General features: G+C 42.7%; 1 protein-coding gene across 2 annotated transcripts in view; it reads left to right on the forward strand.

Annotated features, from left to right (window-relative positions):
• CCBE1 (collagen and calcium binding EGF domains 1) overlaps window positions 1-18894 on the forward strand; it is a gene marked incomplete at its 5' end in the record, with an annotated part of 139415 nt that overhangs the window by 48931 nt on the left and 71590 nt on the right. The window contains one exon of one of the 2 annotated variants that reach the window (XM_081929907.1): window positions 17664-17737. The exons of the other annotated variant lie outside the window; for it this stretch is intronic. Coding sequence (XP_081786033.1) covers window positions 17679-17737 — 59 coding nt within the window. Of the gene's footprint in view, window positions 1-17663; window positions 17738-18894 lie in introns of those variants that run through there. 2 annotated transcript variants of the gene reach the window in all.

Genomic DNA, 18894 nt, shown 5'->3' on the forward strand with positions numbered 1-18894 from the left:
GTTTCTGAAACATTGGCCTGCTCTCTGTTGTTCTTGGGAGGCAGAAGATGCTCTAATTTTTGACACTGAATGCAGTAGTGCTGTAGGGAAATCTGAGTTTTGAGCTATGTTCTTCAAAATGTTTTCTCTGGCATTGCTTCCAGAGCCTGATGACCACTTCTGTTAAGAAAAAGCTGGCTCAGGAGAGGGCATTTTGGAACAGAGAAGCAGCAGGAGAAGGCGGTACATAACCTCCATATCACCTTTTTTTCTGCTGCAGATCCTCACACAGCTGCTTTCTCCTTCATGTGGTTCCATACACATGTTGGCATGGGGAAACATAAGTCCTGAACCCTGCAAATGGGTGGTGGTGGCAGCTTAGAAGAACAGCTTCAGCAGAAAAGTGGTCTTCTCCTGGTACTGCCAGGAGCCAGAGTCAGGAGTAGATCAGCAACAAAGAACACTGGTGTCAGTGAAATTAACTCTTTATTCAGACAAACCAAAACAGTGCAAGCCTAGTGATCACAGTGTCTTACCCCATTGAGGCAGTTGCAAGGACTGAAGGCTCCTCCCCCTGGTTCTCTCCCCAGCAGCCTGAGGCTCCATTGTCTTGTTTCTCCTTGCTCCACACTCTTCATTTCTCTGCATGTTCTGGGAGACCAGGCAGGAGGGGAGCTGGTCGCAGCAGCAGGAGGAGACCCCTTGACTTATTCAGCAGCTTGCCTCATCTCTGCCTCTTGCCCCATCCTCTCCAACCTACACTTCTGCCTCTGGTTCTGGATTGCTCTCTGCCCCGGCCTTTTCCTCCTCACTCAACCCTGTTACCTCTTCAGCTTCCAAACCTCAAACTCCCAGTCTCCCTCTTCTTCCCTCTGACCACTCATGGTTGTCCCACCACCAATCCCCTGCTTCTAAGCCTTCTAACCTTGGGGGATCTTCAGCTGGTGCCTCCCAAACACCTCTGCATCCAGCCAGTCCATGACACCTACCTGGAATGCATCCCTCAATTGTGATGTTGCATTTTGCCTGCATGGAGGTCTGTGTAGAAATCTCTGACTTTTGCATGGTTGGAATGTGGCTTACTACATACCTGAAGGGGTGTCTCCATTCCCATCGTTCAGTCCGAACACTGAGGTCCAGCACCGAGGGCCTTCTGGCGGTTCCCTCGCTGCGAGAAGTGAGGTTATAGGGAACCAGGCAGAGGGCCATCTCAGTAGTGGCACCCACCTTATGGAACACCCTCCCACCAAATGTCAAGGAAATAAACAACTATCTGACTTTTAGAAGACATCTGAAGGCAGCCCTGTTTTTAATGTTTGGTGTTTTTAATATTCTGTTGGGAGCCACCCAGAGTGGCTGGGGAATCCCAGACAGATGGGTGGGGTATAAATAAATTGTTGTTGTTGTTGTTACTGTGTGAAGGTAAGAGTGACATCTGTTGCTCCATCCACTTTTGCCTCTGGCCCTGACCATGTGGCTCCCAGAAGGTTGTTCTTGAGACATAGTGGTCTTGCTGAAAAATGTTTTCTCCTCTCCCTGCTTTATAGGTTAAAACCAGCACCCTGAACAGGTCTCGGAAATATATAGGCAGCCTGTACAATGTGGTGATATTGGAGTATTGTACTTGAGTATTTTATGCTGTTTTAGAAACCAGAGGTCATTCTGGCAATCCTGGGCAGGCTGCTAAAACAGGGTGGATTATCGACCACTCAACAGAGCCTCCCCATGTGGCCCTCAGCACGGTTTGGTTCAAGCCACGCCCACCTGCCCATTACTTGATGTCATGTGACATAAGGTGTGAGACTAGTAAATCCAGAGGGCCAAATTGAAAAGGAACACTCTGATTATCACTTTCCAACCGCTGGAAGGATACTGTACTTTTTGAATCTGGCACTTTTTTCCTGTCCCCATGTAGTAGAAGGAAAAGGTGCTAAATTCAACAGGCACTACTTCTGGAAAGGAAGGATCAGGAGAGTGCTCTTAGAGTGCGCTTCTAATTCTTCCTTTGCAGCTGCAGTCACGGCTTGAATTCAAGCCATGGCTGCAGAGGAAAAATCTTCCTTTGCAGCCAGTAGACCACAACACATGGTTGGTATTTTGCGTATGGGCTGGGTTGGGGACGAGGGTTCGACAGCCTCTTAAAAATAATTTAGAGAATTAGACTCCCATGTAGTTAAATAATTCCCCATACCCACATTATGGCTTTGCATCTGAAGTGTTATACAAAATTGTCCACAAACTAGGAAAACCACAAATGTCTACTTGGGTAGTCTTTAGGACAGCATATCATTCAGGAGACTAGCAAAATATATATACACACAATATTAACTGTGGTCTTCTCCCAACCATTGTATGCTTTTGTTTTCATTCCATTGTGTTTTATAGAACTGAGCACATTAACTAAGATAGATTTAATTACGTGTGAAAAAAACCCCAAACCCGCGTGATTGGTTGTATCTAATCTTTTGTTTTCTTTTATGGAAAAAAAAATTCCAACTGTCTGGTACTGTGCAGTCTGTGCTCAGTCTAAAATGGAACAAGATGGTTCGTATGTTTTGCCATTTGCGCTAAAAATGAAAGCATGTTGGCCTGGAAATTGTTCATGCTCATGTGATGGGCGTTTTCTGTCACCCCTTCCCTCCACAGCCTAACGTGTCTGTCTGAAAATTTACTCCTGCAGAATGGGTAACCCAGATTGTCCTTGTTTGAATGAACTGAACAGCAACCTTGGATCCAAGCTGTTATTTTTTTTAAGGAATCATGGAAGTGTAGAGTTGGAAGGGACCATGAGGGTCATCTAGTCCAACCCCAGGAATCTTGCCCAATGCAATGCAGGAATCTTGCCCAACGTGACACTCAAACCCATGACCCTGAGGCTAAGAGTCTCATGCTCCCACCTATTTTATTAATGGACATCTCCTTGATATCTTTGCTGCTGACAACAGCAACAAAAAAATCTGCTAGCTTTCTATAAAACTTGGAAAAGTCATTGTTTGCATCAACATTTCCCCTGCTTTTAGTTTTATTGTTCGGTTCGAACAGTTTGCATTACGATTAAGAGAAGATGAAGAAGAAATGGAAAATCATGATGAAAGTCCAACCCACATTTAATTTCTTCCTTCCTCCCAGCCTTTTACATACAGAAACAGCTTACAAGATATTCTCATATAATATTGTAATTCACCCTAAGACCTTAGGATGAAGGGCAAGCGATAAAACAAAAATAATATCTTCAGTATCAATTTTCTTTTTAAAAGGGGGCAGGGCAGAAGAAAAGAATGAAGAGAAGACAAAAAATCTGGTAAAAAAAGTGAGTTGAAAGTAGTTTTGCAGAATATTTAAGGAATTTTTCCATTTCTTGTCCCTTTGACATGTCACATTTTTAAAAGTAGCATCTTTCTCAATGTGATTTACACATTGATACATGTACATTTTTAGAGGCATCCTTGATTAGTTCGATCTTTGCAAATTCTGAGGCAGCCTGATCTGCACCTCCTTAAGTGCAGGTCAAAACTTGAATTTTCCGCAGACATTTCGTGCTTCCTGAATATTTCAGTACAGTCTGTTGCTCCCAATAATAATAATAATATAATAATAATCAGAATACATTTAAAATGCACTTTTCAATAGAGAATTCCTTCAGAAACAAGCACCTCAGTATAAATATAAATACACCCTCCCCTGTGGATTATTATTATTATCATTTTCAAAGCAAATCTCAAAGGTGGAAATGGAACAGGATGAATTTATGAGTGAGTATATGTGAAAGTGAGAGGGACCAGAAACAAACTGGTCAACCCATTCATAGTTTAGTGTTTAGATATTTGGAAAGCATTTCTAAGTCACTTGGGGAGGATGTCACAGCCCACAAGGGGGAAAGATATCCTGAGACGGCCTGTGGTTGAGGGATGGAGTTGGTACATTCGTGTGGCCTCCATAGCTGTGTTCCTTTGGCTGCAATGCTAACTCCTCTTACGTGATAGTAAGCTCTGTTGAATTCCCTGGGACTTGGATTCTGAGTGGACATGGTTAGGATTCAGCTTTTAAGCTCACTTCAGACTCAGACACAAACTTCCTCCCCAATCAGTACTATAAAGCAGTGGCAAGAAGAAAAGGTGGGGAAAGTCCATGAGTATGAAGGGCGGGAAAATCACTCATTTTCAATGACTTGATATTCAAATTCATGCAAAATGCAAAGCTGCCCCTGGGTTGTAAATTTGGGCTCCTTTGTATTCTCTCTTGCATTTTACTGCTCTGAAGAGAACAAGATATTAAAAGAAGCACGAGGTGTGTTTTTTATTGAGCGGAACCTCAGTTTGGAACACACCTCAGTGGCAATTTGAAGGGAGTTCTTGGCTCTTGTTTATAGTGGCAAAGGGAATAATAGGCACTTCTCAAAGTGCAATTAAAGTCCACTTAGAGGGCTTAATTTGAGCTTGGAGACTTACAACGTTAATTCCAGTGCTTGGAATTATGAAGGATTTCACTGTAAAAGATTAAATAAACCCCTTTTCATTGTGACAGTTTGCTTCCCAGGAAGACATGTGGTCATTAATTAGTCTTTTACAAACCTAATTAGATTTTGTTGTTGTTACAGTTGTTGTTGTTTTATTTAATGCTTTTAATTATTGTTGCACTTGTTTTTGAGGTCCTGGGACTTCGTATCTGTTTTCAGATCCCAGAGTAAGCGTGTCCCTTAGCAGCACCTTGCTTAAGAGCTTCTAAAGTGCTGGCCAGGTTCTTAGGCATCACACACTTTGCAGTCCTACTATATTTCTCGTTCCACTTCGCATTCTCTCCCTTCCTTCAAAAGAAGAATTAAAGCCATGTGAGAATTCAAAGTCCTGCTGCAATAAGACCTCTTCAAAGTTTTAAAGAAGAAAAACTGACACAAAAGCAAACCTTTATTGCTGATCCGCTATCTGGGAGATAAAACATAACAAGTATGTCCAGCAGAGCATAAAATCTAAACAGATGATGTAGAGTTTGTGGAGAATCCAATGGTGGGGTGGGTGCATTGGTTAGGAAAGCCTAGAGCAAAACTTTTTGAGATGATGCTGATTCTCATAATCCAAGTAACGTCTCTGTAAAACATTTATGGATGATGCTGTATTTTTTTAAATACAGCGTCAGTCACAAAAGATATTTGCAACCACCCCATCCTTGATTTTTATCTTGTTATTCAGTAGGATCAAACATTGTCATGAATTTAGCATTTCATATAATACTGAAAAATGGCAAACTTGAACCTTGCCTGCCCAAAAAGTGAACCTGCATGATGCATGTGTTTGCAGAGATAACTTTTTTTTTAAGTGCACCCATCAAACATCATTGGATATGTCTTAAAAAATGTAATGTGAATATGAAAGTGTCCCCAAAGGAGGGTTTGTCGATCTGTCCACCTATATGAAGCAAATCTGAGGTGGTACAGCAGATTAGATGTTTAAGAAATTAGCAGGCACTCACATGTATATTATTGTACTCATGGCCTTTTCTGTTGTAGCACCCATTTAATGGAATGTCCCAGAGGTTCCACTCGCCTCTATTTTGATTACCTTTTAGAGGAAAAAGAAAGCATTTCTGCAAGCTGATGCGTAATGCAAGCTACCTGCAAGTTTGCTGACTGTTGCAGCTGACTGTTTTGTTAATGCCTATTATTTTGATCTTTTTTTCCCCCAATTCTGAAATGTTTAGAATCCAAACTTCGTGTGCTTTTGAAGGGTTGCTTGCAGTAGAAAGTGTACTCCTTTTGGAGGGGGAGACACAGAAACCTGAGAGCATGGGCACTCACAGAGAAATCAGGACTATTTTGATCCCCCTTGATTGGTTTGCTCTCCTGGACAAAACTACAAGCCATAAACCTTGATTACAGCCCATGCCTAGTATGAAGAGATCTAAACCCATTTGCCCAGGTTCAGATGTCATTCTACACCATGCTATAGCTTAGTTCAGTGTAGTGTAGCAGCAGAATGAAGGGAAGAACCGAACCCTGTCTCAATTTCCTCTGCCCAAGCCTGGCTAAGCCATGGCTATGAATATAAACCGCAGGGACTCAGACCAATTGTGGCTCCCTATGTCATGTGCATAGCTTAAGTAAAAGACCTGTTGCCTATTATGGGGACCATTGAATGTATGTGGTAGACAGCCTTGTATCTAGTATTTCAGTAACAAGTGAAGCAGCCCATAAAACTGGCCCGTAAGAGCTTAACATTTATCTGTTCAGTGACACTATGCTATACATTATCTCTGTAAAAGTTTTGCATGTTATTCTGTTGCGTGGTGTTGGGAATGACTTTTGCAAATACTTATCTGACCACAAAAAATGTGTGATTGGGCCAGCATATGGTACATATCACAAACGAGTAAAGAATGTTTACTGCTTTACTTGAAGGCAATTTGTTATAGGATGTCATAACAGTCTTTTCTAGCATACATTAGATTACAGCAATAGTCCGATTTTCTAAAAGTTGGGGGGGGTGAAGCACGCAAGGAATTGTAGCATGTGAACTCTCAAGAAAGCACCTCTTCAAGTAGAGTATGGGGTTGTTGTTTTTTTAAAAAAGTATTGATATATTGATGTAAATTTAGAGTATGTTTGCTGGAACTCAGAGCACTATATGTAGTAAGAATGTATGTTGTTCGACACGGTACATACTGGATAGGCTTCCAAAATCCCACATTTACTCATACAGTGGTGCCTCGCAAGACGAAAATAATTCGTTCCGCGAGTCTCTTCATCTAGCGGTTTTTTTGTCTTGCGAAGCACAGCCATTAGCGGCTTAGCGGCTATTAGCGGCTTAGTGGCTTAGAAAAAGGGGGGGAAAGGGAAAAAACTCGCAAGAACTCGCAAGACGTTTTCGTCTTGTGAAGCAAGCCCATAGGGAAATTCGTCTTGCAAAGCACCTCAAAAATGGAAAACTCTTTCGTCTAGCGAGTTTTTCGTCTTGCGAGGCATTCGTCTTGCGGGGCACCACTGTACATTGTAGCATATCTGGGTCTTGATGACCTTGTGTGTGTGTGTTTGCTTGGGATTTGATAACTCTGTGAACTATTAAGCACCTAGCAGGCCACAACATTTATTTGTAAAACTGACAAGTAAAATTGAAGGGCACACTTTTTCTTACCTTTTCCTAAAGTTATTAAGTGGTACATTATATTACTTTCATTATCTCCAGAAAGACACAAATATTGATTATCTGATGGTATGCATTTTAAGTTAGAAGAGATTTATTGATTGATTGATTGATTGATTATGCAGAAAGGGATCAGTCAACTTATTAAAAATTAAGGGCAGTTCAAGTTATATATTGTTTTCCTCTTCTACTTTCGACCTCAGTATCGAGAAGCAAAAGAAAAATCTGGTTCAGCATTTGGGATACAGGGAAATCTGGGAAGTTCTGTTTGCATGTCTTAATTGTTTAAAGATGTTTGAAATGCTCTTCTGAAAAATTAGAGCATATTTCAAACATGGACTTCCCCAGTGGAAAACCATTTTGTGAGTTGATTAACAATATTGGATAAACTAATGTATACTGTGTCATCTGTTTTACACCCACTTTTATTTGTTATTCTACTAAGCTTGGCTTCACTTAAAAAAAAAGTCAGTCCAAGATCTATACCAAGATCTATATCAATAGATTACACATTTCAGGAAAAACAAATAAATCTGTCATTTTATGGTGCAATTTTCTCCTTATCTTCCAGTATTTATTCTTGAATTAAGTTTTATTTTGCTCTGAACAAGTAAAAGTCAAACTAAGGGCAGACAGAAATTGCAAGGAAAATAGTTTTTTAATTCATAGTTCAGAATAGTTTTTATTATGTTTGTAAGCGTTGTTCAGGGAGAGCTTTCTGACAGTAAGAGCTGCTTGACAGTGGAATGGACTTCCCTTCCTTGGAAGTTTTTAAGCAGAGGTTTTAATCAGAGGGCTGATTTAGCAGGGTTTTCCTTATGTTCCTAAGTATATATAGCTATCAGGAATTTGTTGTTGTTGTTTAGTCGTTTAGTCGTGTCCGACTCTTCGTGACCCCTTGGACCAGAGCACACCAGGCTCTGTCTTCCACTGCCTCCCGCAATTTGGTCAAACTCATGCTGGTAGCTTCGAGAACACTGTCCAACCATCTCATCCTCTGTCGTCCCCTTCTCCTCGTGCCCTCCATCTTTCCCAACATCAGGGTCTTTTCCAGGGAGTCTTCTCTTCTCATGAGGTGGCCAAAGTATTGGAGCCCCAGCTTCAGGGTCTGTCCTTCCAGTGAGCACTCAGGGCTGGTTTCCTTCAGAATGGATAGGTTTGTTCTTCTTGCAGTCCATGGGACTCTCAAGAGTCTCCTCCAGCACCATAATTCAAAATGAGGGAGAACTCTGGAGCTGGGGAGAATCTGATACCAGAGGAAGAAACCCATTGCCTTCCACGGCAAGCCTGAATAACAGGACTTGGCACCTGTCATAAGCAAGCAAATTCCCCGCTTTATAAATGGCCAGACCTGACATGCAGTATTGGAAAGGCAAGGGTGCCACCAGGCAATAAGAAACCGCTCTTTGCATTCATATGCTGAAGTGTGTTCTGAAGAACTGCATTCCTGAAGCTCCTCACAAAGTCTGTAGGATTGCACCCAGGAGACCTTAGGCAATAGGATACTGGCACAGAGGATTAAAAGCTGGTAGGGGGAGGAGGTACAAAGCAACTCTTCAAAATTAGGATCGGCTTTCATTTCTTTTAAACTTCTTCCCCCCCATAACTTTTGTGGCTCTACCGCATGTGGTCTCTACCACACTGAGGATGAAGAATATATCTCTACAGTATAAACCTCCTGCAGTGATTACCCTAGCTTCAGCCCTTGCTTTATTGGCCAAGGTGACAGCTGTCAAAATACCAGCTGGCAAACTACTGAACAGAGAGATTCCAGAAGTCTATATGGAATCTGACTGTGCAAGGGAAATAATGGAAAAAGGGGGGGGGGACCCTTGCCTACATAATGATCCCAACTTGCTGCTTATATGAGTCAAGGCTTTGTCCCTTTTATGTTCCACTCACTGCATTTCCAGGACAGTTTGCAAAATACAGTGGTACCTCTGGTTACATATGCTTCAGGTTACAGACTCCGCTAACCCAGAAATATTATCTCAGGTTAAGAACTTTGCTTCAGGGTGAGAACAGAAATCGTGCGGCAGCAGCGCAACAGCAGCGGGAGGCCCCATTAGCTAAAGTGGTACTTCAGGTTAAGAACAGTTTCAGGTTAAGAACGGACGTCCGGAACAAATTAAGTACATAACCAGAGGCACCACTGTAAACACAAAATTCCATGTCCAAGTGATCCAAATTTTGCTCCGAAAAAGCTGCGCCATGCAACTCGTATAAAATGTGCTGATCAAACAGCTTCACATATCTTCTCTAACTTTGTTTAATTTAATCTGCAGCTTTTTTTCTGTAATATATAGTACAATCCTGTATGTGTTGACTATAAATAAGCCCCGATGAACTTAATAGGTTCAGGTAAAGTGTGGGAATCCCAGCAATCTTATGCTGACTTCTATAGTTGTGGACAGGTAGCAAGCAGCCAGGAGAAACAGTGAAGCCCAAAATTTTTAGCAAGCATTGCCAGCTTTCCTTCATATTTAAAGGCTAGAATACGCACTTTGAAAACACAAAAGCCCAGGTTGTTTAAAGAATACAAAACAGTACCAATGAGTTTATGCAGAATGGAAAGATATAGCCTGTTGGCCAAATGAGAGTGAATATAATGTTCATGGCTAGAGTGCTAGGCTTGGAAATGGCAAACCCATATTGAAATCCCCACTCAACTATGAATGAAGCTCACAGTCTGGATTTGGAGGAAATCAGTATCAGTCAGCCTCACTTACCATACTTGTTGGGAGGCTAAAGCACTAGTCTACATTCCTTGGTGGGTGGAACATGAGACTCTTAATTTCAGACAGTCATTTACCCTCGCTAGATTTAACGTGCTGCCATCTGCCTTATTGCAGGGCAGATTCGAGGGTAAACCATATGCGGAACAAGTCTGCCCCTGCGGCTTGATGGAGGTAGAAACTGTCTCTCATGCCTTGTTACATTGCCATTTCTACAGGGACATACGCTCAGTATTTATTACCCATGCTGTGCAAAAATCTCCAAATGAATCTGAACTTCAATGTCTAAAATCCCCGGTAGAGAACAAGGATCCTGAGATCACGTTAAGGGTAGCCAAATTCTGTCTGATTGCCATGAAACTTAGGGAACAAGCTGTGCTATCATAATGATTAAGGCCTTAAAAGGGAACAAGCTGTGCTATCATAATGATTAAGGCCTTAAATGATAATTTTAGGTCATACGTTAGGGACTAAGTTTTAATTTATATATTTGCTAACTGTTGCTATATCTGTATTGTCCCTGTTATACCTAATTGCAAATTCAAATGTATCCCTATCGTGTTTTATGACTTCCTTGATATTGTATGTGGGCTGGAACTGGTCTGTGAAATAATAATAATAATAATAATAATAATAATAATAATAATAATAATAATAATTCTTAATTTCAGGGTCATGGGTTTAAGCCCCATGGTCCCTTCCAATTCCTATGACTCTATTATGGCAGTTTCCAAAAAGATCCCTTCATTGAAATAAGCACCATTAATATTAGTATCCCCTTCATGGATCACTGCCTTGCCATGGCGAAGGGGCTTGAATAACTCAGAGAAGCTATGAACTATGCCGAGCAGGGCACCCAAGATGAACAAGTCATAATGGAGAGTTTTGACCAAACGTGATCCACCTGGAGGAGGAACCGGCAAGCCACTCCAGTATCCCTGCCAAGAAAACTCCATGGACAAAGACAATAGGCATATAAAAGTTATGACACTGGAAGATGAGCCCCTCAGGTCGGAAGGCATCCAACATGCTACTGGGGAAGAGCGGAGGACAAGTACAAGTAGATCCAGAGCTGATGGAGCAGCTGGGCCAAAGCCGAAAGGATGCTCAGCTGCGGATATGCCTGGAAGCGAAAGGAAAGTCCAATGCTGTAAAGATAAATATTGCATAGGAACCTGGAATGTAAGAACCATGAACCTGGGTAAGTTGGATGTGGTCAAAAATGAGATGGCAAGAATAAATATTGACATCCTAGGCATCAGTGAACTAAAATGGATGGGAATGGGCGAATTCAGTTCGGATGACCATCATATCTACTACTGTGGGCAAGAAACCCGTAAAAGAAATGGAGTGGCCCTCATAGTCAACAAAAGAGTGGCAAAAGCTGTACTGGTTTGCAATCCCAAAAATGATAGAATGATCTCGATATGAATCCAAGGCAGCCCTTTTAACATCACAGTAATCCAAGTTTATGCACCAACTACTGGTGCTGAAGAAACTGAAATCGACAAATTCTATGAAGACTTACAAGACCTTATAGAAGTGACACCAAAGAAGGATGTTCTTCTCATTATAGGGGATTGGAATGCTAAAGTAGGGAATCAAGAGATAAAAGGAACAACTGGCAAGTTTGGCCTTGGAGATCAAAACGAAGCAGGGCAAAGGCTAATAGAGTTCTGTCAAGAGAACAAGCTGATCATCACAAACACGCTTTTCCAACAACACAAGAGACGACTCTACACGTGGACATCACCAGATGGGCAGCATCGTAATCAGATTGATTATATTCTCTGCAGCTAAAGATGGAGAAGCTCTATACAGTCAGCAAAAACAAGACCTGGAGCTGACTGTGGCTCAGATCATCAGCTTCTTATAGCAAAATTCCAGCTTAAACTGAAGAAAGTAGGAAAAACCACTGGGCCAGTAAGATACAATCTGAATCAAATCCCTTATGAATACACAGTGGAAGTGAGGAACAGGTTTAAGGATTTAGACTTGCTGGACAGAGTGCCTGAAGAACTATGGGTGGAGGCTCGCAACATTATACAAGAGGCAGCAACAAAAACCATCCCAATGAAAAGGAAATGCAAGAAAGCAAAGTGGCTGTCCAACGAGGCCTTACAAATAGCAGGGGAGAGAAGGCAAGCAAAATGCGAGGGAGATAGTGAAAGATACAGGAAATTGAATGCAGATTTCCAAAAAATAGCAAGGAAAACAACAGAATGGGAAGAATCAGAGATCTGTTCAAGAAAATTGGAGATATGAAAGGAACATTTCGTACAAAGATTACCATAATAAAGGACAAAAGTGGTAAGGACCTAACAGAAGCAGAAGACATCAAGAAGAGGTGGCAAGAATACACAGAGGAATTATACCAGAAAGATATGGATGGCTCGTACACCCCAGGCAGTGTGGTTGCTGACCTTGAGCCAGACATCCTGGAGAGTGAAGTCAAATGGGCCTTAGAAAGCACTGCAAATAACAAGGCCAGTGGAAGTGATGATATTCCAGCTGAACTATTTAAAATTTTAAAAGATGATGCTGTTAAGGTGCTACACTCAATATGCCAGCAAATTTGGAAAACTCAGCAGTGGCCAGAGGATCAGAGAAGATCAGTCTACATCCCAATCCCAAAGAAGGGCAGTGCCAAAGAATGCTCCAACTACCGCACAATTGCACTCATTTCACACGCTAGCAAGGTTATGCTTAAAATTCTACAAGGCAGGCTTAAGCAGTATGTGGACCAAGAACTCCCAGAAGTGCAAGCTGGATTTCGAAGGGGCAGAGGAACCAGAGACCAAATTGCAAACATGCACTGCATTATGGAGAAAGCTGGAGAGTTCCAGAAAGACATCTACATCTGCTTCATTGACTATGCAAAAGCCTTTGACTGTGTTGACCACAGCAAACTATGGCAAGTTCTTAAAGAAATGGGAGTGCCTGATCACCTCATCTGTCTCCTGAGAAATCTCTATGTGGGACAAGAAGCTACAGTTAGAACTGGATATGGAACAACTGATTGGTTCAAAATTGGGAAAGGAGTACGGCAAGGCTGCATATTGTCTCCCTGCTTATTTAACTTATATGCAGAATTCATCATGCGAAAGGCTGGGCTGGATGAATCCCAAGCCAGAATTAAGATTGCCGGAAGAAATATCAACAACCTCAGATATGCAGATGACACAACCTTGATGGCAGAAAGTGAGGAATTAAAGAACCTTTTAATGAGGGTGAAAGAGGAGAGCGCAAAATATGGTCTGAAGCTCAACATCAAAAAAACGAAGATCATGGCCACTGGGCCCATCACCTCCTGGCAAATAGAAGGAAAAGAAATGGAGGCAGTGAGAGATTTTACTTTCTTGGGCTCCATGATCACTGCAGATGGTGACAGCAGTCACAAAATTAAAAGACACCTGCTCCTTGGGAGAAAGGCAAGGGCAAACCTAGACAGCGTCTTAAAAAGCAGAGACATCACCTTGCCAACAAAGGTCCGTATAGTTAAAGCCATGGTTTTCCCAGTAGTGATGTATGGAAGTGAGAGCTTGACCATCAAGAAGGCTGATCGCCAAAGAATTGATGCTTTTGAATTATGGTGCTGGAAGAGACTCTTGAAAGTCCCATGGACTGCAAGAAGATCAAATGTATCCATTCTTAAGGAAATCAGCCCTGAGTGCTCACTGGAAGAACAGATCCTGAGGCTCCAATACTTTGGCCACCTCATGAGAAGAGAAGACTCCCTGAAAAAGACCCTGATGTTGGGAAAGATGGAGGGCACAAGGAGAAGGGGACGACAGAGGACGAGATGGATGGACAGTGTTCTCGAAGCTACAAACATGAGTTTGACCAAACTGCGGGAGGCAGTGGAAGACAGGGGTGCCTGGCGTGCTCTGGTCCATGGGGTCACGAAGAGTCGGACACGACTAAACGACTAAACAACAACAACAATATTAGTATCTTTAGGCTTATCCAAAGACCAAAGTACAAAACTATAAAATTCTCCTCAAAATTTGACAATCTTTCTGCACTGTGCAGATGTTTGCGCCTTCAAAGCATAAGGGAAAGATAAGCTACATTCACTAAAATTCCCACTTACACACAACTGTTAAAGGACCTTGATCACTAGGCCACCGTCCAATTCTTAATTTTCCTTGAGCGAGTGAATGACAACAAGGTCGCACTGCAGGGGAGCCGTCCTGCTGCAGCTGATAGATTCTTGGACTTGGATACTGAAGCCCACTGGGTGCCCTTGGGCTAGTCTCATGCTTCTCCTTAACCTCCTTTAACAAATGTGTCAGAACGAATCTGTCAGCAATCCTTCATTCCTTTTATGATCAAGAACAATACAGAAGCAATGCTTAACCATGGTAAGTTTTTAACCCTGATTAGTATCTCAAATGGGACGCTGGTGGTGCTGTGGGTTAAACCACAGAGCCTAGGACTTGCCTATCAGAAGGTTGGGGGTTCGAATCTCCACGACTGGGTGAGCTCCTGTTGCTCAGTCCCTGCTCCTGCCAACGTAGCAGTTCAAAAGCACGTCAAAGTGCAAGTAGATAAATAGGTACTGCTTCGGCGGGAAGGTAAACGGCGTTTCCATGCATTGCTCTGGTTCTCCAGAAGCGGCTTAGTCATGCTGGCCACATGACCCGGAAACTGTACGCCGGCTCCCTCGGCCAATAAAGCGAGATGAGCGCCGTAACCCCAGAGTCGGTCACGACTGGACCTAATGGTCAGGGGTCCCTTTACCTTTACCTAGTATCTCAAATATACATTGGTGTACTTTAGGGATGGAGAATCTGTGGCCCTCCAAATATTGTTGGGTTCCAGCTTCCATCAGCCCCAGTTAGCATGGCCCAAGGCCAGAGATGATGAAAGATGGAAGTCCAATGCATTTGGAGAGCTATAAGTTCCCCATCCCTGGTTCAGTTTGTCAAGCTTAAACCCTGCTTCTTGTAAACGAAGAAACCTGTGAAACGTACCTGCAGCTGCAGAAGCAGGGTAATTACCTTATCTGTGGCTTGCTGGTTATAGGTGTATAGTTAATTCACGATGCGGTCTGCACACCCACTTTCAAGCATGGCTCCATGTTCTTGGTTTTGGTTGACACTTTACCTTGCTTAGATTTTCAGACATAAAGCTGAAAGCAGGTTCAGTGCTAGGCCTGCATTGGGCAGGAAGTCAATTACAGTGGTACCTCGGGTTAAGTACTTAATTCATTCTGGAGGTCCGTTCTTAACCTGAAACTGTTCTTAACCTGAAGCACCACTTTAGCTAATGGGGCCTCCTGCTGCCGCTGCACCACCGCTGCACAATTTCTGTTCTCATCCTGAAGCAAAGTTATTAACCTGAGATAATATTTCTGGGTTAGCGGAGTCCGTAACCTGAAGCGTATGTAACCCGAGGTACCACTGTATCCATTTTCCTAGTAAGAGACAATGTGGCAAATGCAATACCATGTGGCAGAGGCTCTAGATATCAATAGTATGTGGAGTTTGGGTGCGTGCTTTCTGAAGCCAGGTCATGCAGTAAGCTGTAGAAGCATTTTCCTCGCTGTCACTGTATGAAAGCCCCCCCCCCCCCAGGGCACTCCCTCCTTCAGTCCCCATTTGGTACATTTCTGAATCTTTGACCTTTTCAGTTTTGGGATTCAGCAGTTGGGAAGGGCTGGGTGCACTTTAAATGCATGTGCCTTATGCCTTGTGTGTATGTGTATGGGCTTTCTAAGCAATAACTCGTATTAATAAATGCCTCTTAACATAACAGGGTTTTATATGCACTGCATTCGGAAATGCAGCTTGCGTAAGAACTTGGCAAGAAACTAGGAGCTTTCCCCATGTCCGAACCCTGCCATCCCACATTTTGTCAAAGCCCTCATAAAATCTCCTCCGTTTCTGGTTTCGATTTACCAAAAATAGGCTTTTGTTCTCTAGCTTGGCTCTAAAGGATAAAAGCTGTCAGACAATGGCAACAATTTGAAACTTACTGGGCCCTTTCAATTGGCTTATACCTGTCATTAACTTGGAGGGACTCCTCAAATTTATGTGCACCTCTGCTTAGATCACCCAAGCTTGCCTATTTTCCTGGGCATTGTTACCTTACTTTAAATCATCTTATTCTTCTCTGAAGATGCCAAATGCTTTTATTTCCTTCCTCTACTTGTGAGCTTCACTGTTGCTTTGAAGCAATATGGTTCCCCTGATCAGTCACTAGGGCTTACCTAGCAGATGAGTGATGAAGTTTGTATTGGCCTCTTGTTCTGACCTCTTGCAGCAGGAGGAAGAACTCCAGGGGCCTGAAGCTGGCCTTCTCATGCTGTACTAAGAAACCCAAGGGTCTGGAAAGCATTCAGATGTTCAGCAGCCATTATGCCTCACTTATCGGGGTTGTGCACTCAGATCAAAAACAAACACCTTTGCAAACCACATTTCTCATCTTCTGGCATTTGATTGCCGCATCTGGAAAACATGATTCTGAAAACATAGGTTCTGAAACTGTATCATGGTTAAGAGAAAGAGCTATGAGTTGGGGTGCCCCTGGTTCAAACCTCACCTGATCCTTGAACTTGTGGGGTGGTCTTAGGCAAGCGGCTCTTTGACAGCCTCGTTCCTCCTCATCTTATATGCTGACAATATTAATAATGGTCTAACTTACAGGGTAGGGACGTGGGTGGCGCTGTGGGTTAAACCACAGAGCCTAGGACTTGCCAATCAGAAGGTCAGCGGTTCGAATCCCGGTGACGGGGTGAGCCCCTGTTGCTCGGTCCCTGCTCCTGCCAACCTAGCAGTTTGAAAGCATGTCAAAGTGCAAGTAGATAAATAGGAACTGCTCCGGCGGGAAGGTAAACAGTGTTTCCGTGCGCTGCTCTGGTTCACCAGAAGCAGCTTAGTCATGCTGGCCATATGACCTGGAAGCTGTATTATCAACAATTTGCATTAGCCACCCTTCATGTATTAAATAGATGCAGGTGGCACTGTGGTCTAAGCTAATTGGAAGGTTGGCGGTTCGAATCCCCACAATGGAGTGAGCTCCGGTTGCTCTGTCCCAGGTCCTGCCAACCTAGCAGTTCGAAAGCACGCCAGTGCAAATAGATAAATAGGTACTGCTGTGGCAGGAAGGTAAATGGTGTTTCCATGCGCTCTGGTTTCTGTCACGGTGTTCTGTTGTGCCAGTAGCAGTTTAGTCATGCTGGCCACATGACCTGGAAAGCTGTCCGTGGACAAACACCAGCTCCCTTGGCCTGAAAGCGAGATGAGCGCTGCAACCCCATAGTCGCCTTTGACTGGACTTAACTGTCCGGGGTATTTTACCTTTATCAAATAGCATGTTTGAAATCACCTTATCATGTTTAATTACTATGATTGATTGATTGAAAAGCTGTCATGGTTTCTTATAATTCTTATGTCTCCTGGGCTCTCCTGCCCTATCCATGTGAAGGTGAATGGAATCATAGGATGTTCCTATCAGCAGTTGCAGTTTTATATGCAACCTTGTTAAGGTTCCATCCATTGCAGATGAGATTAACATACCCTGGCTCCTCCCTAAATGGTGAGGTCTCTAGAGGGCCACCACAGTGGTCTTGTTGTTCATTCTTTCCCCCTCTCCCATGTCACAATAGATATTATAGGACGTTTCTTTTATCAACCAAGCATTTTCTGAGGCAAACAAACCAATTCCGAAAAAGCCACAAGAAGCGTACGTGCCAAATACTATGTTAATGTTGAGACTGGTAACCACAATAAAGTTTGGGGAGATTTTGAGTTATGACAACCGAAACTTGGCCACGTCACAACCAGACGAAGGCAGTGAAATTAACACCATACACAATAATGAAAGAATGTCAGATGTGCACAAAAGGGTCTTGAGTTGCGGTAGCTGTGGGAGCTCTTACTTTGAGTAAGTATGTTTTCTTTTCTTAAATTTGGAACTCTGTGCCTGGGTGCAGTGTATAAGGCACTCGGTTCCCTTTCTCTTCCCCCTTGCCTGATTTGCATTTCTGAAAAAGCCTCCCCACTTCTGCATCGGTGGGTGGAATTATGACACCATAAATTCTAACAGATTTGATTTGTTGTATAAGCTTTTTTCTTCTTTTTCAGGAGTGTCCTAAACATACGCCACAAATGCATTTATTAGTCTTTAAGGTGCCTCAAGACTCTGTCTCTCTCTTTCTGTGTTTTATAACAGACTAACAACAACTCTGTCGTCTTTCCATCCTTCTGGTTCAGTACTTGCACTACAATAATACATAGTTTTTCTGGTGTGTGTGTTTTTTGTGGGGAGCTACCCCCGGTGCAATTTCTCAAGGTCAGCTGCATGCATGGTATTCTCAAATGAAGCCAATTAGGAAAATGTCCTTTATATTGTTCTGGGTTCCCCACTTCCCTAAGCTATGTGATATTTTAGAGCCTTTTTTTTTTTTTTAACATTTCCCCTGGAAGAGAGAGTGCTAACACTTGTGGGTTTTTTTTTTTTTTTTACCCTTGCAGGCATATTGAACATAACTGAAGGCAATCCGCATGCATACTCCAACCAGGCCGCAGATTAATTAACCCTAATGTGTCATGTTCCTTACATTACAGAGGATCAGGACAGGCCCAAAATATTTTGCTACCTGAGGCAAATGACAATATCGCACACCTTTCCACATACAGGAGCTGCCTAGCGTAACAGTTGACTTTTACTGTACTAATTGTTTCTAAATATACATCTATACATATAGATGCATCTATACATATATGCAGAGTATATGCACATTTTATGCAAACCTGTATCTTATTTCTTCCTCTTTTTTGCTAATGTATAAGTAACCCAGTACATAGCTAGTACCACAGATTAGATCCCTAGAGTTATGTCGTCTGCACTCCATGGTTACTTTACAAGACCCCATGCAACCGCCTTACGGACTCGGGTCCAGATTTGTGTAGGCATTCTTCCTTAGCCTTTTCCTCTCCCAAAGATGTCCCACAAGGCAGCGGGTACAGATTTTTCCTCAGGGTTTATTCCCGAAGCCTTTCTCATGAATGAGTATAGCCTCAAAACAGCAGAGATTGGGA

Source organism: Podarcis melisellensis, assembly GCF_964234715.1.
Source record: "Podarcis melisellensis genome assembly, chromosome: 11".
In the NCBI taxonomy this organism is placed as follows: Eukaryota; Metazoa; Chordata; class Lepidosauria; order Squamata; family Lacertidae; genus Podarcis; species Podarcis melisellensis.